At 38.5% G+C, this 26,351-nt stretch overlaps 1 protein-coding gene across 3 annotated transcripts; it reads right to left on the bottom strand.

The window, feature by feature from the left end:
* Positions 1–25,930, bottom strand: ccdc71 (coiled-coil domain containing 71). Of its 3 annotated transcripts, XR_014031545.1 has the most exons (4): positions 25,850–25,922; positions 1,726–2,723; positions 553–677; positions 19–446 (listed from the first exon to the last, which is right to left on the bottom strand). XR_014031545.1 is itself a non-coding variant. In XM_081384511.1 (3 exons), the coding sequence occupies exons 2-3, from the start codon at positions 2,680–2,682 to the stop codon at positions 408–410; spliced, it is 996 nt and encodes a 331-aa protein (XP_081240637.1). In that variant the 5' UTR covers positions 2,683–2,723; positions 25,850–25,930; the 3' UTR covers positions 1–407. The 3 variants fall into 3 exon arrangements, 2 of the variants coding, with proteins under 2 accessions (XP_081240637.1, XP_081240636.1); XM_081384511.1 differs by lacking the exon at positions 553–677 and having other exon boundaries at positions 1–446; positions 25,850–25,930; XM_081384510.1 differs by lacking the exons at positions 19–446; positions 553–677 and having other exon boundaries at positions 817–2,723; positions 25,850–25,924.
* Positions 25,931–26,351: the final 421 nt, after the last annotated feature.

Raw genomic sequence — 26,351 nt, 5'->3', positions numbered from 1 at the left:
AATCCACACCAAACATTTCTCAAACATATTTTAATTCACAACTCGATAACAGTAACTAAAGATACAACACTGACATTTACAGCTTTTGAGTGTCACAGATTCAACTGGATGGAAATAAAAACTGAAAACCAGGAAAATAAATTCTGCTTGTATTTTGCACCGTGGATGAAAGATTTTTAACAGGACCAATATGTTGGTTAACTCACAACTTAAATCTCGAATAAATTCTAAACGATTGCCTTGTGGCACCAATACACTGCTGCATTGCCATAATCTACTTTAGCTTGGGAAAAAAAAAACTTTAAAAACCAAAGGCCTTAGGCGTTGCTGAATGCTAACTTCAATCTCACGTATCTCTTCCTCCTCTTGTGCATAAGAAGCAAATTTCCATCCTGTTGTGCCTTGCTCTATGCACATAAATCATGAACATCCTCAACAAATGAAACCTGGTGAGACAGAAAATTGACATTAATAAAATATCTTGAGCAAGACTTAATGGACAACCTGAATGCATTTTGCCTTCTCCAATAAGATACTACCATTCGAAGTCACCTTAATTAGTGCTGGATCAAGACCACCGTATTGAAGTTCAGTTTATCATTTTCAGAATCTGGTTAAACGTGTAGAAGGCAATCAAGATGACAATTTAACGAACAGAAACATGGACCAACCAACTCCTGGATGTATGGAATGAAAGATATAGAATCAACTACAGGATTAAGGGCAACAACATAATCCTATTCAAGTGTTTGAGGTACGTTCAATCAATGGACAGGCAAGTCCACTGCTTGACAGGATGCTGAGAACTCAGAAAATGAAGCAAATTTGTTCTATTTTTTCAATTCCTTGTGTTCATGGCACCAAGAAAACTTTAAAAGAAATGAAATACCAGGGTTGGCACATTTAAAGAAAAAAATTAGGAATTTATGAGTAGTGGATTGCAGAATGAAACAAGTACATTGAGAAGGAAAGAGTACAAAGATTCAGTTATTTTTCACTCTTCTCAAAGAATAAGGCCATTTATTTTGCCCTGAAATTAAATTAATCTTCAAAAAAGTGTCCCCAAATTGAACATGTTAGAATCTAAACAAAAATATATGCAGTCTATGCCGGCAGACTAACGCATTACAAAACTGGTGATGTCAAAAAAAAAACTGGGCAACATTGACATCAACAGGATCGAAGGATGTAGAAAACCATGAAGACTAACTTAGTTTGGGCTATCATTGTCTTTTCAAGCAGTAGCATGTAATAAATCAGTCTACAAATTCAGTCTGTTCCCATGATCCAGTAAGACAGCAGTCCATGCCCACAATATTCCAACAAAAGGAGCATTCTGGGAACTGCATAGTCATAAATAAGGGTTTGTTCATCAGTCCAATCCTTCAGAAGTTAGATAAAAAATACAAAAAACAAAAAGTAGGTTGGGATGTGTCAGGGAAACAAAATACTGAGCGCAGGAAAAAAAGCATCCCATCTTTGGATTATGATGTCAGTAACTACTTGACGATAATTGCAAAATTTGGAGGTAACTGTAATGCTCCCATCCAGAGTTAACCTAGGGTTTGTTTCCAAAAAAACGCAACTCTGCAAAACAAGGAAACTTAACAAAAGAGGAAACGAAAACAAATCCCCAGCAAAAGTCTATACAGAGTCAAGAAGGGGATGGATCTGTATCACAGGTGACAAGTTAACTTGCAAGATTTTCTGTGCCTTCCTCCTCACCTCCTCATCTGTGACAGAATCGTCGACTTTTATAACCTTCCACTCGAGACCATTGCCATTCAGTCTAGAAACGTCTTGTCCATTGGTGAGTGTCGACTGGGACCAGTTGAAGCTTTGAAAATGGAGTCTCCTCACTGAACCATTGTCTAGACCACTGGTCATCACATCAGGTTTACCTGATACCATTTCAATGTTCTTATAAATGCTACCATCTTTAAGACCAAACCCATTTTGACAGACTACTGGGGCAGAGTCTCCAATAAGGGCATCATCTACTTTGAACGGACATGACAAAACGCGTTTGTTGTCCAAGGCAACTACGTTTGATGTCTGACTGCCATTTTCTGTGGGAGAGTATGGAATTCCAGAGCGATCGGGCGGCCGTCCCACAGCAAAACTGGGTGCGCTTTTTGAATCAGCACCAAAGTGAATTTGCAACCTTGCGGTGTGGCCTCCGCTCAACCCCTTTATGTTTGTTAGCTTGAGGCACTGCTGCGCTTGAACAGAATGTTTATCTAGCATTGCCGCTGCAACATTCTGCTTAAGACGGTCCACCGAGAGATTGGTAAGCAGGATCTTGGGTTGGTTTTGGAGAATGTCCTTTGCTGCTCTACTGAGCATTGAGTAATTCACATCCTTGGTCTTGCTCGAACCTTTCCGTCCTCGCTTCTTGCAAGGTTTCTGCACCTTCTGAACCTTGCTGCCAATCTTGGAAGAGATTGGCTCCGTGGTGCAAGACGTGTATCCGTACACATCTTTGCTCCTCAAAATCACAGGCTTGGCTCCTTCTTTCCTTAGCTCTTGAAGAAAGGACATCATTTGTCTCTCAGTGTTTGACAGATCCTTGGACATGGGGTTAAAGACCCTTAGGGCCTCTTCGAGGGCAGTGTGTCCAGCTGGGGCAAATCTGGCCCAGGAATGGACTACCCTCCCCATGCCCTGCTCTTCAAAATTCATGGTGCACCTTCACAGCTGGTATGCATAAGGACTTCAGGTGTCTGTGAATACGAAAAGGATATGGTGATGATTTATGAATGCACATATAAATTACAGTTTATAGTAGCTAGCTAGTATGAAGAACTTTTAAAGGTAGTGGAAATTTTAAAGGTGAAGTATAAATTCTGCAAAAAATAGCACCAAATGGATAGCAAAAATACATGACTGCTTTCAAAAGGAATTTTTTCACTTGATTCCAACTGCAGTTCCATGACCCAAACACACAGCTTTGGTAAAGCCAATGTTGATATGTTGGGCTACTCAAACAAAGAACAGTTGACATTCTTCTGTAAAGCAGCAACACAATGTTTAACAGTTTCTGCACATAAAAGATTAAGTGTGTTTTATTAAAACACTAGAAGTTCAACTGGGTTGGCCATAACATAAATCAGCAGACATTTCAAACAGACAAGTAGTTACTAGTTAGGATTGTATCTTTAAAGATGTAGACCTAGATTTAAACTACTCCTTCTAAAACATCCAACATCAGACTGATGTAGTTTGGTAAAACACTGTTTTTTCATTGGCTGTTTTGGGTCTAAACAGTACCATGACTCAACTAGATCAACTAGAAGGTAAAACCGTATTTTAAAGGCCATGTTGCAGGTTAACAACCACTGTCGATTAATGGGTACATAAATCACTCAAGATATGTATATCATTTTTAAAATGTCCCAAAAATGGCCTTAAAGACCAGTTTTTTACGTTTTTGGTATTAACGGTTTTTTTACGCAACTCGGTGATGACGTCACGTTGGGGAGAAGTGGAGGAAAGCTAGCCTCAGCCTAGTATTATGGTGCGTTCAAAGTCATCTCGTATAGATCGTATTTACGAGTTGAACGCAATTAAACGCCACCACAATGTCGTAAATACTTAATAATTAAATGCATGGTCCGAGGAGAATGAGTGGAGAGTTGGTGAAGTGTTCTGGTGAGTTGCTATCATTTAACAACGCAGCAATGAGCACTGGAGGTAACGTTATAGTCTACGAGCAGCAGTGCACAATAACGACCCTTTTTTTTTCTTTTCATCTACAAATAGAATCAAATAGGCATCATGCTAGCTATATGGGTGTTTCTAAGCGTTTATCTCTTCCTCCGGTGAAAATGTTGTTGCAAACGTAGCCGCCGCGTGTCTGTCGCTGTGTTTAGCAGGTGCTTGTGTGAGTGGTGCCGTCCCATGGAAACTGCGTTGGAAAGCTTGTGCTGTAGGGAAGTGAGTGTGTTTTGGTCGCTGGTCGAGGAGCTCACCCCACACCAGATGTGACGTGCCTCACTCAGCATCAAGAGTTTTTAAACCCAGCACAAACAGTAGTTCACCATTGTCAATCTACCTAACGTTATATATTTCTATATATTTATCTATCTAGCTGCTAGCTATCTATGCTATTGCTAACGTTATGCTATCTGGCTGTCTGCCTATCTCTCTATACTAGCCTATCTATCTATCTATTTATCTGTCTGTCTATCTATATCTATTTATTTATCTATAATCTGCGCTAACGTTATCTGAATACTCTCGTCTGCTACTCGTCTCTCTAGTCACTCTCAATGCGGGCCGCGGGCTTTGGTAAATTCTCTCCCCAACGTGACGTAATGACATTGTGGGGGAAAGGAGAGTCGTTGCAAACCGCTCTACTTTTTCGTATTATATTCCGCTTTGTGATACCCAACGACATAAAATACAATGGATAACAGTTTAAATGTTTATTACCAACAAGTAAATAGCACAAATTCGATGAAAAAAAAAAACCCTGCAACACGGCCTTTAACATATTTAAAAAAATACATGAAATGGCAAATGTAAATTATATAATTTAATTTTCATTTTGCACCAAACGTTGCACAAATGTAATAGAAATTGTACATTTAAATACAGAAATGCATTGCCATTTTACATATTGCATTTTCATTTTGCAGATTACATTTCAAATTTAATATGATTTAATATGATTTAATTTGATTTCTACAGTGAACAAATAGTGTTTTTTTACATTTAGGCCTAATTATTAGCCTAGTTTCTGTACCTGAATAGCCTACTACTGTTAGACTTTGTAATTTAGTATTAATCTCTGCTTGTAATTTGTGTATTTGTTATTTTATTAATGACTGTTCACTTGTCTTTAATAATGTTTGAACTATCAGTAGGCTAATAGTTTTTGCTGTGGTATTTCAAGTGAGATTTAAGTAATAAATGAAAAGCAAAGTTATGCTTTGTAAAGAGCGCGTGTGTGTTCAATGTAGGTACTTTCATCTCAAAATGCTTTAACGCAAAATTAATGTTAACACAGTCAGTTATATCTTAAGGGATTTAAAAGACGGGAAAAACTACATCTTATATTTCAAAAAAAAAAAAAACACACCCAATTAGATTATTTTCCAAAATCGTTCAGCCTAGTTACAATGCAGCACACGTTAGTTTAGAGCACGTCTTGTGGAGTGCTCTCAGAGTATGCATTTGTCATTTTAACTGGTTGACTAAAGATTTCTTATCCTGTTGCCCCCTCTTATAGGCCATGACCAGTGACTAGTCAACGTCAAGCTTAAAGTGTCATGGCAAAGCATTACAGTCAACTAGTCTATGCAAACCCTACAGTGCATTCCTATAAATAAATAAAGAAGCTAAAGGAGCACTGTCCTGAAACTTTTTACGTAACTTCAGGGCACGCTGAAAAATAAGAACAATAAAAAAAAACACTAATGCCGGGTTCAGACTACACAATATCAGCCTGATTTTGGCACGATCTGCTTAGGACTCCACGTAGGGTGATCAAGTAATCAGACAAGTAGTTTGTTGAGGGTTGGTTTGTAGGGAAGGACTACACGCCTGCGCACATATATTCAAACGCGCATACCTATAGACTGAACTCGTAATACGCATGTGCATGCCATCAGCGTTCTCAAGAGTTCACGTTTTTGAAGTTTGCGCAGAAAGAACTTAAGAGTTTTCTGTTAAAACTGGTCAATGTTTTACATTTGTTTCAAGTGTAAACAAGTAAAAAAAAATCAGTGCAGTAAGACAAAAAAAAAAAAAAAGAAATCCAGATGCAATCTATGAAACCAAGTCTTAATATCCCAAGTGACATTGCTTCCCAAGTACAATTATGAAGTCCATGATGATTGATGATCATAAAGGATAAGGAATGCATTTGGGATAGAAAATACTTGATAAATGTTAAGGAATGAATTCGCAATACCTACAATCACCAAAAGTACTTTATCATAGGAAAAAAAAACAACCAACAGTCATCAACTCTACCAAACTTGGTTAACATCAGAAAAATATCTTAATTTACATGTTTTTACAGACAGAGTCATAAGGCCAATTCACACTGAACAGATAGACGGTGACAGAAACAAGCGTCTGTCAGAGCTTGTTTTCATCGACTGAACATGCAGAATCGGCCCTTGTCAGGTCGTGGAATGTCACGTGGATTAAAGTAACATACTGTAATCTGGTGATTGTCTGTGTTTGTTGGCATCTGTCGGTGCTATTTGTCGATTCTTCTCTTGATTGAGTCTTACAAGAATTACAAGAGTAATATAGAACTCAAAATTAAGACGGTCTGACATTATCGAGTATGTCCCTCTTATTACAAAAACCATGCAAAAACAGACCTATTGAGTGTACTGTGCACGCATAGGCTATACTACGTGATGTAGCTAGTCTGGTAGATTAGACTAGCACGTGTGCACAGAGTGTATGCTTTTACGGCATGATTTAGTCAATTAAAATGCTTCTAGAATGCCCCCAGATTCAAGATAAGGGGCAAAAATACCCCTGTATGTCATATATATATCATTTAGTGTAGTTAGAGCGCCGTTTTTCATGATTACAACTGTGACTAGGGCTACAACAAACGATTATTTTGATAATCGATTAATCTTATGATTATTAGAACGATTAATCGACTAATCGCCGATTATTTAGCCGACTAATCAGTACGTTTGGAAGGATTATTCAGCTTTTTCAATTAGTTAAAACACTGAGTTATACATATTCTAACTACAATATAAAAAAACTAAGCTTTTGAAATGGTTGTTTTAATGAACTTTGAGCCAACTAAACAGGTCATTCCCTTTAAGTTTTCAGATTTCTGTCCAACTCAAATAACACACAAATGCCCTCTAAGCATTGTTTAAATTATTCTGTTCTCTTTCAATAGAAAAAAATAAACAAAAATTAATAAGCTGCAGTACAGACTTAATCTGCAAACAATTTTTATAAGCTCGATCAAGCTTTATTCTATGCAAAATAAATCATGATATTAATTATATTATTTTTGTTAATGTTATTACTCTTAGTAGTAGTATTGCATTCTCTAATAAAGAGATTTAGGCTACTGATAGTTGTTTAGCTCCAGCTGGAGAACATTCACCTCTCACCGGCTCCTCTTGTGCCGGGGTGTTTCCTCTTTAAGTGCTCCAAAAGCAAGTTCCGCCTTGCATCGTATTGCACACGACAGCATTCTTGGTTTGAAGTTTGGTGAAACTTTCCCACACCTTGCTAGTTTGGATACGTTTGCACTTGTGTAAAAGTAAAGTTTTTTCTTCTACCGTAATAGCATTTGTAAGGGCTGCATTACACTCTAGCGGCGTAGCGGTCAAATCGCGATATTGCAGGCCCTTACATTAGGTCACATGAGATCAAACGACTACTCGACAACAAACATATTTGTCGACAATTTTTTATTGTCGACTACCATTTCAGTCCTAACTGCGATATTGATTTTACACAACGTACAGTTTAATAAACAAGTTAATATTAAGTAACATACATTTTAGTCATCAAATTGCCGGTTTCGCTCTATTCCGACAAAGAAAATAGTTTCAAACAAAGTCCACAGCACTGTTTTGCTTCTCTGAGCAACACACAACGATGTATCTTTACTGAATGAATCAGCTTTTCGAACAAATCAGCTGAATCAATGATTCAATGACTCGCTCATTAAGACAGTAAAATGCTGCCTTAACGAATGAATCAGCCGTTTGAATGAATCGGTTGAATCTCAATGACTCACTGCCACCTCCTGGCGGTTTTAATTTCACATTTAAAGTATCATTTAAATAATTTCAAATAACAGTATTTAAGTTTTAGATTTTCAACATTTTAAAACATTATTTATGCATCTTTAACTGCTCTTCAGATTAACTTTAATAAAGGTTGATCTATAGTTATATAGTACAATTAGATTACAATTTCTCCACCTGAAAATCTCCTGTTTTTAAACCTACATGAAAAACCTGAAAAGTATGTTCTGTTGTATTTGTGCTATTGCTCGTAATTTTTTGATCATTTGTTCCCATTTTATTACTTGCTGAGTTAATCTAGTTGCTTTTGGTGTCATCACCTTATTTATTGTGGCTACATGTATAAAAAATAACAAGAACAATACTAGATTTATTTTATAGGCCTGACCGGGCCAGTAGAAAAAAATCCTTAGCGTTGAGCCCAGTGTGCGCACCAAACCGAATGACCCGCTCCATACTGAAAATTGCAGGGTAAAGTGCTTGGACAAGACCACATTTAATGAGTTACAAACAATAAGGAGCCATTTACAAAGGTTAAAATAAAATCCACATCTAAAATAATGACCGGATTCACTCCTGAACATCTTTAGCTGGTCTGCTGACCGAGATGGAGAATCAACAGTCAAATAGCTCTACAATAGAAACAGTGATAGGAAGCAGATAAAGCCAGATGTTTTGATGCATTCTAAAAGAAAATATAATTTAGGATTGAGAGTAGAACAATGTTACAAATATCTACAAGCACAAACGTAATATTTTACTGTACAAACAAATTGCACTTTTTTATGCCAGAATAATATAACAAAAGGTATTGTTATACAAATATACATTAAGCAATTTCCAAAGAGAAAAGCAAGTAATATTTGGGTGGGAAAAGGGTACAAAGACAACAGCAGCCCAATTACAAAATGGCTGCCACCAAGATGCTGGATTGCGCAGTAGCAGTGACTCAGGAAAAAGGTTCATACTAGGGATGCACCAATAGGATTTTTTTTTTTTGTTGGCCCGATACCGTTTTAAACAAAGAACTATTGACTAATTCTGACACTGATATGAGTCACTTGCTCTCTTATTTGAACTTTTGTCACTAACTGCACTTTAAAACATCACACTCTCACTTGATCTGGACAAACTGGGTATACTTAGATCGCGATCTGAAGTTAATACGAACACTCAATCGTGGTTTAAAGTGAGTTGATTAAAAGTGTAATATTAATCTTTTAAATTGTCTTATGTAGCTTGATACTAATTGTAGATCTAATGCACCTGTTGCACTAGGAGCTATTCCATTTCATAATTAATTTGTTAAAATAATTCACATAAGGTCCCAAGAATATGATTTTTGTTTTATTTTCTAGAAAGACTTCAGATAATAGGTGGATTAATGTATAGTGGGATGAAAGTGGTGAAGATGGGCAAGCCATGTAATGGCAGAATAAAGGCTAATAATGGCTGAATACGTAAACAAAAGAGTAATGAAGATTAAGTCTCACACCGGCAGAGGTGTGAAAGGTTCGTCAAGTAAGAACAATAGAACATGAATGGAGCAGTTCAACTCGGCAGACATTAGACTGCAAGTAGGTGTTTACAGGTAGACGTCGACCGATAGTGGATTTTGCCGATACCGATATTTAGGTTTGACCGTACATGCCAATAACCGATTAATCAACCGATATTTTTTTAAAAATGGATACTGGATTAAAAACAAACATAACACTCCAAGTAAAACAGTGCTGAACTGAAATGTGCTAAATGAATATATTAAAATGATAAGTTGTACAGAACGAATTCTACAGAAAATTTAAACATTAAAATATTACAGGTCAAATGTGTGTTTCTTTAGCTATAACCTACAATCATATGTAAATTTCATAGGTAACACTTTGCAAGTCCCATTTGTTTACAAGGATGTATTAGCTAGCTTTCATGAACTACAGGGTGGGCCATTTATATGGATACACCGTAATAACATGGGAATGGTTGGTGATATTAAAGTCCTGTTTGTGGCACATTAGTATATGTGAGGGGGCAAACTCCTCAAGATGGGTGGTGACCATGGTGGCCATTTAGAAGTCGGCCATCTTGGATACAACTTTTGTTTTTTCAATAGGAAGAGGGCCATGTGACACATCAAACTTATTGGTAATGTCACAAGAAAAACAATGGTGTGCTTAATAACTTTATTCGTTCATGAGTTATTTACAAGTTTCTGACCACTTATAAAATGTGTTCAATGTGCTGCCCATTGTGTTGGATTGTCAATGCAACCCTGTTCTCCCACTCTTCACACACTGAATGGACCCCAAGGTCTCCCGATCTGACCCCCTTAGACTTTTATCTTTGGGGTCATCTGAAGGCAATTGTCTATGGTGTGAAGATACGAGATGTGCAGCACCTGAAACTACGGATACTGGATGCCTGTGCTGGCATTTCTGCTGCGGTGTTGCTATCAGTGTGTGAAGAGTGGGAGACATGTGTGTACATGTTAGGGTTGCGCGATATGCTCCATTTTCATATCGTCCTATCGTCAGCCTGTGAGATCGGCGATACACGATATTATCGTGAGGGGGGCGGGGCTTACTTATTTGATTATTAACTTGCTTATTTACTCATCAATTTGCTTGTTTTATTACTTCGTTTTAAATGAGAATCTTTTTCTATTTTGCTAGCAAAGGTGGAGTGTTTATTAATAGGCTAAATCAGGTTATTTCCTGGTATAGTGAGGTAAAAAAAAAAAAAGATCCTAATCATTCTTGTATCTGACCATTCTTGTATATTTCAACATGTCAGCGGGAAATTTACGGACACACATGATCCCCTCATGCCGTTACAGATGCAGCATTTTGACTGTAGGCTGCTTCTGCACGAGATCATGAGAACGTTTTAATTTATTGGGCCAAGAAAGAGTCGGAGTCTGCGATATGTCCTCCTACCAGTGCTCTCTCTGTCTGGATGCACTTCACTTATGCGCACCGCACTTCAATAAGCCCAAATAACGCGGGTTTTAAATGCCGGGAGAAATCAGAGGCAAAAATCTAAAAGTCGATCGGTACTTATTTATGACTTGACTCTGATAAAGGAAAATGGGTTAATCCGTTTACATGACCACATGCATTGTCAGTTTATTCAGCATAATCGAGTTAATAACGTGCATGTAAACGCGATCATTCCCTGAAAACGAAAGCAGAAACGGACTGCGCTTTAACTGCATTAACTGCGCGTTCCCTCAGAGACGACGGTGGATATAACGGTAGGCTACAGCATCTTAATTTACTGGCTTAATATTTCTCTTGTGGACTTACATTATTGACAGTGGAAAAAAATAGAATAATATTTCTTGTTAAACAAGTTTGAAGTTGCTTGTGATTTTCACAGGCAGAGTTTCACAGATGCTTCGTGTAGCCTACTAAAGACTTTATTAGGCCTAGGCGGCCTATAAAGTTTTATTGATATTATTATAATTAATATTTTGAAATTGTGCTGTTTTTAGTGTTTTTACTGTCATTAAATATTTTGTTAATGTGCTATGGAAACAAAATACTGACGAACAACGATGCCGCGTCTTCATCTTGGCTCTGTATAAGAATGATGCGTCTGTTAAAACAAGCACTCTTGGCAATTTGTGAATGGATCACCTTGCAATTAAATTTCGTTGTGGGATGTAGTTTTTTTATGTAGTTTTTTTAAGTCTGTTTTAAAAAATATTTTCTTTAATAATAATGATTTAATACATTAATAGGAAAACGAGACAATTATCGTATTGATATCGTCAAAGGCATCTGCCATCGGCGATATCTCTGTCTATCGTCGATACACGATACTATCGTCTATCGGCACAACCCTAGTACATGTGAAATACTTTTTATATATAGGCTATTTTTTTGCGTTGTAGCAAAATGCATGCAAGGGAACGCAAACAACGCACTCTTACGACGACCATATCTCTGAAAGACAACAGTGCTGTGTTGAACAGACGACAGAGAAATCAATGCGATTTGTTTCATGAAGCGCGCGCTTGCGACATGTTGTGTTAACAATTTCAGCGCCTCAGAGCGGTGCAGTTCATTAAGCGGTTCTGTGCGCATTATTAACAAGAAGAAACTCGTTTTCTCCAATCACTGCTCTGCATTCTGCATGAGATCGCATTACACCGGATAATTCAAATGTCATGAAAGGCTGATTCAGGTCTCTGCTGCGTTTCCCAAAAGCATCGGGAGCTAAGCTGATCGTAGAGACCATAAGTGGCAACGGTTTTATGATCTACTTAGGCATATGATGCTTTTGGGAAACGCAGCGCCTTTCCGTGACATTTGAATTCTCCTGTGTAATGCGATCTCATAGCGATTTCTATTTAACGTTGGTACATAGTGCAAAATGTTTGTGTGTGTGTGTCATTCATGAAACGTAAATTTAGCTGCAGCCAATAGTGGCTGCGCGACCCACCTCTTCCCAATATGCGACCCACAAATGGGTCACGACCCACAGTTTGAAAACCCCTGCTCTAAGCGATGTCATGTGTTTTTTAGGTCAAAACATTTTTTATCACATACAGCAAACATCTCCTCACCATCCGCTAGCTGCCTGTCCCCTGACCACACTGTAAAAAAACACGGTCTCTGTAGACAGCCCAGGCTCCACAAACGGCAAGAAAAACAAACTGGGCTCACCCGCAACACGAAACATAACAAATTGTTCCAGCCAATAACCGACAAGAAGGATTTGGGGTGGGGTTTGGGGGGTTAGTGCGCAGATGAGGAGGGAGGGTCTAGCTAGCCTCCATTTTGTTTGACAATACTTTAAACGTCAACAAGAAGTGACGTCACCCAACATCACTTAGAGCACCTTTAAACATTTGGGTTAGGTTTGCGTGCGTTTTTGTCACATTGTTTTTACTGCTTGAGGTAACTGCTACTAACGTTAGTCCTCTCAGCCTCGACAGCAAATATACTGCTGTTCTTTCTCTGCATATGCAGCATCTAGTCAACACATTAATTACTTTATAATGATATGGCAACATGGACTGTAGTGTTCTGTATTCATACCGTTTCGCTGTCTGTGTTTTAAACGCGCATCTGTAGTGTCCGCGCTCTCTGTGCAGCCTCACGTGTTACAATAAACAACTCAGCCAGTGATAGTTTGTTATTTTGCCTCTACAGGCCGCTCTCGCTCTGTATAATGGCAGCGGTCTCTTCTCAGCTCTCTCTGTGTAATGACAGCGCACCCTTCTCAGCCGCTCTAGCAACAGCCGATAAGCGATAGCCTAGTTCCACCAATCAACTATCAGTACCGATATATCGGCAAAACCGATGAATTGGTCGACCTCTATTTACAGGGCAATAAAATATTTGATTAGCATCTCATCAGCCTTCTCTAAAATCTCACATGACATGGTCTTATAAAATGCTTCATAAAATGTATAGTTTTAGAGATATAATCCTCAGATTTTAAATGAAACATGAGCATATAATTGTGGTTATAAGTTGTTATACCACATCCACCAAATATTTTTACACATTCAAAAATTATATTCTTAATATGTTAGCTTATATATCTCCATATTAATAACAATCGGAGTAATTCTGAGTCTTGAACTGTAAACTCAAGTGTTGGCTTTCTAAATATATGTTGGTTATGTGTCTATTCAGAATGACTTATGAGCAGCAACCTTTTTATTTTGGGTATGTCATTTATAGCCTTCTCCGCAGTAGCCTACTGAACGCGCCTTTAGAGAGAAATGCACCTTTCAAAATGCACAAGCAGACATGTAAAGTTACTACTTACATGTTTCAAATGATAAGCCATATTTGAGGTTGATGGATGATAGGCGAATGTTTGGATTTCCTGCCCGGCATACTGTAATTACCACAAAGAACCACCATTAATGATCTGACCCTCATGGACAGCGTGACTTTGCTGTTTATTTTCTGTGACTAATAAAATTTGGGTCGGCTAAGCTTCTTGACGACTAACGTTTAGTCATTTAGTCAAGAATAGTGAATGAATTTTTTTTTCTTTTGTTGTTTAACATTTAACACAGCAGGAATACTACGCTGCATGAATCCAATATGCTGGTACACAAGCATTTTTTTCACAACTATTTACGTTCATTTAGGACAAGGATACTTGCCAAGACCGGTATAGCCTATGAATACAATTTTATGTGAATTAGAAGTGAAAGAACTCAATTCAGTATTTGCGCACTAAAACACGGCTTTCCGGGCCCCAAGTTGTTCTGACGTTTGCCGCTGACTCTGACGTCTCTGTATTGGTTAAACATGAGAAATAATTAATCTTGTATATCTAGCGGGGGATATTTGGTCTCGTGAATCTATAATTTGTTCCCTTGCCAATCGTTTTGGCTGAGGGCTAAGTGAAGTTTCATAACTTTTTATATTTAAGCTATTTAACTTTACTGTTGTAAGGTTAGAGCGCTGACTTTGCATGTTTGACTGAATTGTTTGCTTTATTTCTTATTGTATAGCTTCTTGTACCTTTTACTTATACTTTTATAATGGCTAATATTGATAAAACTGAAATTGAACAAAAAGAGTCTGGGTTGAGTTTTGTAATTTTTTATTTTATTACAGTGAAGATGATCACTGTAATGTTTACTGCAACATCTGTTGTTTAATACAATGCACATTGCCTGGACCATATTAAAATGTTTAATATTTCTATATATTTCAACAAAAAGGCAGGGTTGTGTTTTATATTTCGTTTTGTTATAAATAGGCTAACGTTACATGCAGTGAATATAATCAATACGCGTTGCCTGAACCACATTTGTGTGGCTATAATGTTTAAGATTTCTTTAAATGAAAACGAAAAGACGCATTGTGGTGTTTTATAACATATTTAGTTTTATTGTTGCCTAAATTATACATACAGAGATAACCGGAGTAGCAGAGAGCTGAGTGACGCTTTCAAGAACGCACTGTTCCATTTGCAGAATTACCGGACTCACGTCCTCGGGAGCCTTTCTCCCGAGTCGGACTTCGCAAGTCCGAACTTTGCGTACTTGGTATTGAGAAATGCCTAATGTCAGTGCTTGGCTTCTTGTGATAAACGTGCCGAGAAGCAAGAACAAGATCTGCTGTATGTCATCCGTTGTTGTTGCTTATGTTGCTTGCTTGCTTGCTTGCTTATGTTGCTTATTTCTTCGCGCGAAAATGACGCCGATCGCTTCTTTCCGGCATAGGCTACACCACGCCTGTCAAGTAAGGGTACTGTTGGCAGTGGAAACGCTAGCCGATTTATAGTTTACCGACCCGAATGTACCATACAGTGGAAATGAGCCATTAGTTATTTTATCCGGAGAAAAACGTTGGATTATGCAACAGACATTATACAACTCAGTGCCTTCACAGTTGAGTTAATTAATAAATCAAACCATTTTAAATGGATCAAAAATTGGCCAATAAATATTGGTGGCAGATCCATCAGTTCTTCGCTAGTTCATATCCCATTGGTTGGTCTGCTTTCTTTGCAGTTCAGTAAAACAACAAAAACGTTAGATTTGTTTGCACCTGGTGTGAATGGGACCATTCAATGGCCTCTCTGGACCCCTCTCATTCTCAAAAGTTTATGTAAATGAAGTTAAAGATGTTTCTGCCATGGTTGATCAGATTAGGGCTGGGACGGTTACTGCATTACCGCAATACCGCTGTCACGTGACACCTACCGCGGGTCTGAGCTTGTCACCGTCATCACCGCAAAAAAACACAAAAAAAAAAACACTGGCCTTCACATGTGTTCACGTTGTGTCTAATGACATAGATAGATTCATTGATTCTAATGACATGGATTGTGTCTAATAACATTAATTGTGTCTTACATGGATTCAAGATTTTCTAAACAAAACATCATCAAAAGATGGAGCAAATCTGACCGTTCGCAAGTTGTTCCATGACACATAATAACATTCCATTCGTAGGCTATTGACTATAACCCCTCATTTACACTGCACACATCTGCGGCGCGTTACGGCTGCGACGCGGCTACCGGAGCTGATCGCGCCCACTCTAGTCAATAGGTCACTGTAGGTGGGGGGGGGGGGGGGGTTGAGGTTTAAAGCGGTTTACCGCAATACCGCGGGAATTTCTTGCTTTTCAACCGCGGTAAGAAAAAATCCATACCGTCCCAGCCCTAGATCAGATCACAAAATGTTTTGGATCTCGTTTACACTTGTATGTCGCCTCGTCCACCAGAGTCCGATGTTAATTTTAGGTGTAAATAGCCAATGTAGTCGCTCAGAGACAGTCGTTTTCAACTACTCCATTCGATTTTCAAATGTAAATGAAGCTTACAACTGATATTTGGTGAAATCACTATTGTAGATAACCAACACTCTAAAATGACATTTTACAAATGCAAATGCACAAATCAAATAGATGTCTTATTGGCACAACTGAATTATCAGGTTATGAGAACGAATAAATAGCTAGAATTTACTAATCAGTGAGGTTTTTGTTAATCTGTAAAATGATCATACTGTAGTCTTTCATCAACCAAAGCTTCATCGTGGGTGTGAATAGCTTCATAGGAATGCATTGTTTCTAAGCAAAAAATATTTTGTGGTGAATAAGTTTGTGAATTGCCTGATGAATCATGGCTATAGAAATGCGGTCCAGAAGGCCATTGTCCTATTGGGTTTTGCTCCAACCCTAATCAAACACACCTGAAAACACTACCGTAATTAAAGTCTTCAAGATTTGCTGCACATTAGAGGCAGCTGTATTTTATTAGTGTCAGAACTAAACGCTTCAGGAAACTAGAAAGTATGCAAACACTTTCTATCTACGCATGTTAGTTGTTACTTTGAGCACATTTTTAGATTCTGAAATATGTCAGTAGCACAAGAATGCCCTATTCCAGCAATACCACAAGGGGTGTTTTCTTCAGTCAATGTTCTCTTTCGGGTTTATTATTGTCAGGGTGGAACAACTGTATGAAAAGAAGCATGCTAGTTATCAACTAGCATCAACTATCAACTAGCATGCAACTAGTTATCTGAAAAATAAAATTTGGTAAGGTTAATCTATCGGCCCTTATGTATAGGATTTCATACCACCACATCAACAACAGTGCTTTTTAGGTTTTAAACCGGACCACACACTTGCAATATGTTTAGCCAAACAATCGTGTCAACGTAAAGTATATTTCTGGTCTCTTTAAAAATGTTGTAGGCCTACACAAACATGCTCTGTTTCATTGCATTGCATGCAATATCTAACTTATTCCATAGTGCGTTGAAAAGATGAGACATAACATATGAGCTTTTGCATTGCATTCAAGAACAAACTTTGTTGTGCATTGAAGAGATTACACGACATTTGCACTGCATACGATCTAGGCTAACTTAATCCATTGTGCATTGAAAAATAACACTAGAACCCATTAGGGGTGGAACGGTACATGTATTCGTATTGAACCGAATCGGTACGGGCGTCACGGTTCGGTGCATGACTTTACACGGAGAATACACGGTACAAAAATAAATAAAACTCGCGTGCAAATTAATTAATGTAATGCGGAACTACTGTTAGATACGCAGGTTCTTTAAGGACACCTAATCTGTAGCCCCGCCCTAAGATAGTTTTTTTTATACTTTCGCCTGCCTCCGCAGTGCCTCCGCTGACCGCACGCGCGCCTCTCCAAATGGACAAGGCATTTCTACTTAGCGCTCGCCGATGTACTATTCTTTGAAACGACAGGGTGCGACTCAGTGTAACTTGTCATCTAAACCATCAGGAATCAGCGGTGAGAAGGTACATTCGTGAATGTTTATTTTAGTACAACAACACTTTAGTACACCAAAACCACACTACAAAATAATCGTGTAAAGCAGTAAACCAGATTATTCCTTGTGACATTAGAAAAAAAATGGATATGAGAACGTAACCTACAACTAAATTAACGTTATCTTATATAATTTCTAAACATTTTTAGGCTATTTAGTTTTGTGAACCTTTTTATAAAACATGGCCATTCATTTTTATTTAAAGGGCTTATGTCTGCTATTGTAGGCTCATTTTGTTAATGTAAGCAACTAATTTAGACGCAAGAACTGGGTGCCGGTGCTGTGAGATGTACATGCTCGGCCAGATTCGTCTCGAAGTCGTGTGTCTTCGGATGCGGAGCCGCGCGCGTTAAAAAGCTGTGCACTGCACACCGCCACACGAAATGTGGCCTTGCGCACCCAACGCGCACGACCGCCCACACCGCAATGATGACATTTTTGCCGCGTGCACCCTCGCGCACGTGAGTCCGCACATAAATAAGAGATGCTTTATTTTCAGTTTTATAGCTGATTGTCTTATTTTGTTTACATCTTACTTTACACACTTCAGGGCAGGCTGTTGCAGCCATAGATATCATATAAAGGCTAGATGTCTTAAGGCGGAGTCACTTCCGGCATCACCAGCGGCCATCTTACCACAGGGCTCTGTGAATTAAGGTGAGTGAGCAGCACGCACACAAATCCTCTTATCTCGCTGAAATCTGGACGGATTTACAAACGGTTTGGTTTCTTACAAACGTTATTAACGTGGCTATAATTCTGAATGCTTAAACATTTTGAACATAATTATTCATATGTATGCAGTATAATAGCTACATCTCTGACGTTTATAACAAACCAAACCGTTTGAAAATCAGTAGAAAATTGAGCAAGTTATGGTTATTTAAAAGTACATGCACCATGTTATGAGAGAGCGAGCACCCTGTGGTAAGATGGCCGCCGTGTGCGGATGTCGAGCTCCATTGGCCAGCAGCGCGGACGAGACATCTAGCCTTTATATGATATCTATGGTTGCAGCTAGCTCAGGGGAGAGACTGTATGACAACTAGGTGGTACAGCCTGAGACATGCACAATAAAAAAAAATTGCCTTCTGCATTTTTGTTTTGCTTTTCCCTCCATTGTACCGAACTCGTACCGAACCATGATGTCTGAACCGAGGTATGAACCGAACCGTGACATCTGTGTACCGTTCCACCCCTAGAACCCATATCATAAAAGTAGGCTACATGGTATTCGATGTTTACAATTTCACCCAGAAGTAATTTATAAAAGAATTGCTAACCTGCAAAATACCTCAAAAACAAACAGAATGCTGTTCAGCAGATATTTTCATAACATTTAATAAACAAATTTATTGAGCACGTTCATAAATTTACACATTTAAAGATGTTGAACTAATGTTCATTCACAATATGTGGAACAGAATGCTACACTACTGTTGTCACGATACAGGAATTTCCAACTTTGATACGATACCTTGAAAAATATCTATACTCAATAACATTTGATACCACGGGGTAAACTGCCATATACCACCATACAGATCATTTGTTATTTAGATTTTTTTGATAATTTGGGTAATTTTGTTTAGCTTGCACACAGCACAGGGAGGCTTTATTTGAATCGTTGAACTAGCTTACGTTTACAAAAAAAATAATTTTTATTCTTAAAATAAGAACAAATTGCCAATAATAGCACAAATAAATGCGATGGAAGATAAAAATAAGAAGAACTACTACAGAAATGAAAGTTATCAAGTGTAAAATAACTGGATAGTTTTCACTGTAAAAATTAAAGGTGCTCTAAGCGATGTCACGCGTTTGTTTGGCCTGAATTTTTTTTGTTACACACAGCAAACATCTCCTCACTATCCACTAGCTGCCTGTCCCTGAACACACTGTAAAAAAACTCAGCCTGTGTAGACAGCCCAGGCTCCACAAATGGCAACAAAAACAAACTGGCCTAGCCTGGACCACGAAACATAACAAACAGTGTTCTAGCCAATAACCGACAAGAATGATTTGGGGGTGGGGGTTGGGGGGTTAGTGTGTGCACATGAAGGGGGGTGTGGAGAGTGGAGGAGAGAGAAGCATGAACAGGGAAGTTAGCTAGAGGAGAGATGTCCTAGTCAAAGATAGGGGTGTGAACCTCCACTGGTCTCACGGTTCGGTTCGATTATGATTAGGCCTATGTCATCGATTCAGTTGAATTCGATATCACTATGCACTGCATCCTCAATTTTCAATTTTACTTCAAAAGTGATGTGTGCTCGCCTGTTCAGTCATAGAAACAGTGACATTCCAGTTTAAGTTTCAAGGGAGTAAAGCTTGTTTATGCTATTAAGAAAAGGAAAATCTGTCAAATAATTTTTGTTTTAAAGAAATGTTCATTTAAAAGCAGCGCTATTAATCAGTGTATTATGTTACCATTAAAGATGCGCGCATCAACTGTCGCAGAGTCCGCTGTTGAAGGTGACGATCATCCATTTATAATTACACGTAACAACACAGAATAATTGTAATTTGACCATCGGGTGCGGATACTTAAATCAGAGAAAATTATTGGGACGGGTGGATGATTTGTTTTTGGCTGCGGATTTGGGTGACGTTGGAGCTCATCCGCGCATCTCTAGCAGCAGTCAGACTCTGCCAAGCGTTAACAGCTCGGGGTGAAAACGGCTAAAGTGGTTTATCAAGTTAGTGGTATTACCTTCTGCATATTCTATTTGTGTGTGACATGAGTGCACACAGTGCGTGTCTTCTGCAGGACATGCTTACCAGGCTGTTCATAAAAGCCGAAATGTGCCCAGATGTAGCCTAGGCTGTTAAAGTAGTTGGAGCATTTTTAATTTTCTCGCACTCACGTCTCACCTCCCCTCTGCCATTGTATGCTACTGTGACAAAGCATGTACGCGACAAATGACGTCAGAAAAGCATCAGTACATTATAATCGGTTATGGTCTATTACTGAACCCATACCAAATCGTCCTTGTCTGCATCGCGATGCATCGTAGAAACGATTAATTTTGACATCCCTAGTCAACGACAACGACTAACGTTAGAATTATATTCTCTTGAATTTTGATATGGCCGACACACGACCAGAGATGACGTTCCGATGAACAAATAGCAAAGAATAGGGAAAAGGAGAAGGAACGCGAAGTCCCAAATTAACATCGGAAAAGCCTGTTTAAGGAAGCACGGAAGGGAAGGGGAGGGGACGGGATGAGGAGGAAGGAGGGTCGAGCTAGCCTCCATTTTGTTTGACAATACTTCAAATCGCTTAGAGCAGGGGTCCCCAACCCCCGGGCCGCGGACTGGTACTGGTCCGTGGGACATTTGGTACTGGGCCGCACAGAAAGAATAAATAACTTACCGTATTTTCCGGACTATAAGTCTCAGCAGTCAAAAAAAAGTTACAAAGTTACAGACAGGACAAATCTCCGTTACGGACATGAACGCTCTGAAAGCGGCACTAAAATACTGCTTTAAAACTTTCACCGAGACCTCAAGCAGAAAGCACAAAGCCTGTCTTTAAATTTTATTTCGTTTTGTATTAATTGTATCTTAATTTTAATCAATGTTTCATCAACCAATTGTCTGGATTTAATAAATAAGAAGTAAATATATTAGAAAATAGATAATCACGACACGGAGGCAACGACACGTGAACCTGGAGCTCGTCTCATTAATGAACCGAAACTCAGCGTATAAGGTAGCCTACTTGCCTCACAGATCTGAGACATATATAGAAAGCTTGAAATGTCTACTTTTAAACAGAACAATTCAAAACGAAAGAAAACAGGCTGCTGCTTGAGTAATCCGTATGAAATGTGCATTTCACTACTGCGAAGATCGCGAGTCAGCATCGTCAACTTCATCTTTCTAGCCGACACTGACATAAAAAAACTGGTTTATTAGTAAACAATTAAAATGTCTCCTGCTATATTTTACATATTCATAATCATTAATTTTGCCGGTTCGTTGTGACAGCTTTTAGGTGCTTTATTGGCAGCGCCACCGTTACATGTTACATGAATGCATCAGCACCGAAAACATGGAGATTTTTTTCTTTTGGGGGGCATTTTGTTTGTGTTCAGGCTTTCTCAGTTGTCTTTAGGCGCGATGTTACGAGGACGCTGCTAATAAAGTTGCAAGTAGGCCTACACATTGGATTCACGTTTATTATTGTATTTAAAAAATACCCCAGTTTTTATGCTGGTTGTATCATTTTATGTTGTTGTATTTATCCGCCACACCTTAAGGCCAGTCCGTGAAAATATTGTCTGATATTAAACCGGTCCGTGGCGCAAAAAAGGTTGGGGACCGCTGGCTTAGAGCACCTTTAAATACAGATTAATGCTTACAATTAGAGTTATTCAAACAAGAGCAGCGAGTGATTTTCTCTTTGTCTTTTGTTCTTTGATTAACATGACAGACGACAGCAGGATTGTTAGGCTGCTGTCACTTTAAGAGCTTAGGCATGGATCCAATATACTGTTACACAACATGCGTTTTCTCAACTATTTACATTCCAAAACAAACTGTATTTACCTGAATACTCAGCAAGATGGGCATTTTGACAATTTTGATTGTTTAATCGTAATAAGCCATGAAAAAGAAGAAGTCAGTTTGGTACTCGTGTGCTGTTTGAGAGCGCTACTTAGATCAGTGGTGCACGCGCTTTTGGTGTGTGCGCCAAACCTGCAGGAATGACTAAAATTATGCGCAACAAGCACTATTCAACCAGAGTGAATGAGACGAGTGAGGGAGAGGAGAGGGTGTGCATCGCCGTCGGAGAGAAAAGAGAGTGAGAACATGCAGCTGGTATCTGTGTATCGATAGTGCAGAAAAGGAGTATTGGAACAGTTTCAGATATCGATACATATTGAAATAGCGATATTTTTGACAACACTATGCTACACACTCTTTAGCCAATGTCAATGCGATGCACACTGGGATATATTGTTCCCTGAAAGCGCTATAATCACTGGCTTCCGGTAAAGGCCGTACGCGAGTCTAGTTCAGGTGGAAGAGTGACCTCTAACCTGAGCCAGGATATTTTTAAATATAACTCCGATTGTGTTCGGATAAAAATAGAAAGTCATACACTAGGATGGCTTGAAGGTTTTTTAATCGGCATTCAGTGTGGGACTTGACTGCTCATAGATTAAGTATTCCATTTCAAATGGATTGCATACAGACTGTCTCCGGGAGGCGGGGTTAGACTAGTCGGTTGCAAAATTTCTGTTAAACGTTAATGAAATTAGTCATCGAACACATCCCTAATATATGCTTACCCAACCTCCAATTTCATGGGATCAGTCCTTTGTTTTAAACTGACATTGGTTCACCATGCTGCTTAAAGCCCAAAGTATACTTCAGCCGTCCGATTTCTGTGGCAGTCTACGCGCAACCCAATTTTTGTGTCCACACAGATGATACGCATACAATGGCACATTTGCGAGTGATTTGAGTGCTTAAAAACGATATAAAATATATAGTGTGTACGCATCTTTCTACGCTCATGACCAAGGAGTATACTTTGAAAGATGTATACCGTATACTTATATACAGGGTTGGGGAGTAACGGAATACATGTAACGGCGTTATGTAATCAGGATACAAAAATCCAGTAACTGTAATCCGTTACAGTTACGTCAAAAAACGTTGTAATCAGATTATAGTTACATTTTGAAAAAAGGGGGAATACTTTCAGGATTACAATGGTTTCATTTGAAACTAAATAAGTATTTTGGCATAATAACACTATATTAAGCGCTGCTTGATTATACAGTAGTTCCTGGTTCTGTTTACAGTAATGACTCACGTGTGCCACGCGCTGGTGCATGCGCAAATAACAGCCTTCTACAATCTCCTCAGATGCAGACTGAATCACTGCTGCTAGTAGAAACGATACTGCCTGTGGGTAAAATCGCTTTTAATTCATGGAAATTCCGCTGCTATTTTGTTGAAATTAGGAGAGTAGCTTTTTTTAGTACCCAAAATGTCCTTTCTTAAAGGTATAGCGGAGGATTTTCTTTTTCCGGGTGGGTAGTCTATACTATTGGTCCACCTAAGTGTCAATCATTCTGGTGATATGTTTACGTAAGGCCGTCGTACGTGCTCGTCCCTTAGTTTTCGCTTTCTGCGCATGCGCACTTTCAGGTGTTTATGTGTGGTGGTGAGCTAGAGCTATGGTTTAAGCCATTCATTGAAGCTCGCCGTTTCACCGGGTCCTTTGAAAATGTCTGAGGGTCGCAAGAGAAAAAGTTTGTACGAACTGTATGAGAAGAAGAGAAAGGCCTCAGAAGAGAGAAACAAGATCAGAGTGTTTTTGGGAGATTGTTTCACACGATGGCGTGTGCTGAAAACACAGGTTGGGCTTCCCACTGATGCCTCAGTCGCGAAGTTTCTACTCGACAGGTAAAGTTTGGCATGCTATTTGGAGAAAAAGTGCAAATCTTCTTTTGGAAAGTAATCTTGTATGAGCGATGCCGACAGCAACTTGTAAACAGAGCGTGCACGAGGAGAACCTCGCACACGTTTAATAGGCGTTCCCTCTCGGGAGCAGGTAGAGTGTTGCGCATGTGCATTTTTTCAAAAAGTGGAGAGGGGGCAGTTCTTATCTACAATTCGGAAAGATCCTCCGCTATACCTTTAATCTTTTCTCACGTAACGGGATGTTCGCTGTCTAGGTAACGTAGGGGAACTCCCACTGCCAACGCCCCAAGTTCAGTCTGGCAAATTAAGAAAGATCACGGCTTTAGTCAACACTATTTTACACAACTAAATGTTGTTTTTATTTTTTTGTTAAAAATTAGTTAAAAATAAAACAAAATAATCTGTAATACCATACATTAGCCACTAGATGTCTGTATAGCCCTTCACATTTATATGCTATATTCAGGCCTGTGTATATATTTTGAAAATATTGTACACTGGACCAAATTCTTAATAAAAGTTTTTTTTATTTTTATAATATTTCTTCTTGCTTGACTTTATACACGTGACCTTGAAGTAATCCAAAAGTAATCAGTTACATTACTTTCATATTATAGTACTTGGATTACGTTACTGAATAATTTTTTTAGGAAGTAATTTGTAACTGTAACAGAATACATTTTTAAAGTAACCCTCCCAAGCCTGCTTATATATATATATAAGTTTAAGTATACCGGGCTTAACATTGCTCATGGTCCGAGATGCTTCGTAACAAGTCAAAAATGTCCCACTAGCGACTGCTTACAGTGTGACAATTTCACAAAGAGATAGCCTAACATTAAAGAATGCACACTGCATGAACAGTCTTTTAAAATACCTTAAAAAGGTTTCCGTAAAATTCCGTCTTTTTTACTTCCGTAAAAATGTACAATTTTACGGAGAGCGAATACTCTTTTAAAATGCTCGATGTTTATTCAGAATAATTACAACAATGCTATACTGCGCTCTTTAACAAACGTCTTCGCAACATGTTATGCTGTTATGACTGGTCTCTAATTGTGCCAAAACATGGAAAAGAAACTGTAAATCTGTAGTTTTACTAAATTTATTTTATTTACTAGAAAATTAATTTGCCTAAATCGCAACAGGTCCCACAAATTATAACAATTTACACAGTTTAACTGGAAAGTAGATTAGCATATTCCTTTTCTTTTATGACTTTGTAATTGGATCTATATTCTACATTTATGTCTGTATTTAAATTCACAACACATGCATGAATACAGACACATCTGTCTAGTAGCTAGATTGCACAGCGCCCCTTAACTGCGATACTTCACTAGGTTTGACGTAACCAAGCGCATTCGAAAATACACAGATCCGGTCTTTACTCGCTATATTTATCTTCCTTAGCAGCCAAAGCGTTAAAACAGATCGAATGATATTTAAGAGGCGAAATGATACAGCGAAACCCGGGGTTTGTATCAGTAAACGTCAATAATTCAGAATTACATTCAATAACATTTCAAATGGCGATGCAACACACAATAGAGGAACCTTCATCTGGCGAAAAAGGGAGATAAACACTGGTCTAATACTTACCGGTTTAATATTACCTTGCAATTATGCTGAATAAAAACGTCTCATAAACAACAGACGTTTTTCAGCCCCACTTTGGGTGTCTACTTGTGAAAAACTAATACGAAAAAATCCTGGCTAAAATGTAGTTGAGCATATGCTATATACGGAGTCTTTATGGCAAACCTAGCTGCTTGAAGTAAATGCCATACATACTGTTGTAACACCACGCTTTCTTCTCCAAATAAATAGATAATTTTTAAATAAGGAGTCTTACCTTTTACTGAGTCCCTTCTGAGAGCATTGAAATGAGAGCTGCCGTGCTCTCTGCCATGAAACAAAAATGGCTCTCAGAGCTTCTGAGGCTGAGAGTTTCGGAGTGGCTGACTGGAAGAAGGGGCGGAGCCAATCGCGAAAATAGCTAGCTAAGGTTTAAAAATTGTTTATATTAAGTGCAAAAGAAAAAAAAATGTTGTTGTGGACAGTGGTTAGGAATATGTATAAAATATATGAGGAAAAACTGTCTACGGACCTCTGATTTATTTAACATTAAACATAATAATAAAGTCCTAGAGGTTTTTAGTTTAGCTGTGGGGGATGGGTGAGCAGGAGCCCATCCCCCCAAAATGGAAAATTGCTAGCTAATGTTACAAATTAGTTTATTTTAAGTGAAAAAGAATAAATTCCTGTTGTTGTAGACAATGGTGAAGGTATATGTAAATAATACATAAGGAAAACTGTCTACGGACCACTGATTTATTGATTTTTTTTTAAATCAC

The sequence above is a fragment of the Scardinius erythrophthalmus genome (assembly GCF_964197995.2).
Source record: "Scardinius erythrophthalmus genome assembly, chromosome: 14".
In the NCBI taxonomy this organism is placed as follows: domain Eukaryota; kingdom Metazoa; phylum Chordata; class Actinopteri; order Cypriniformes; family Leuciscidae; genus Scardinius; species Scardinius erythrophthalmus.
This window is presented reverse-complemented; position numbering and strand designations above follow the sequence as displayed.

Coding starts and splice junctions, on each gene's coding strand:
- ccdc71 (XM_081384510.1), bottom strand. CDS start 2,682: ATGAATTTTGAAGAGCAGGGCATGGGGAGGGTAGTCCATTCCTGGGCC.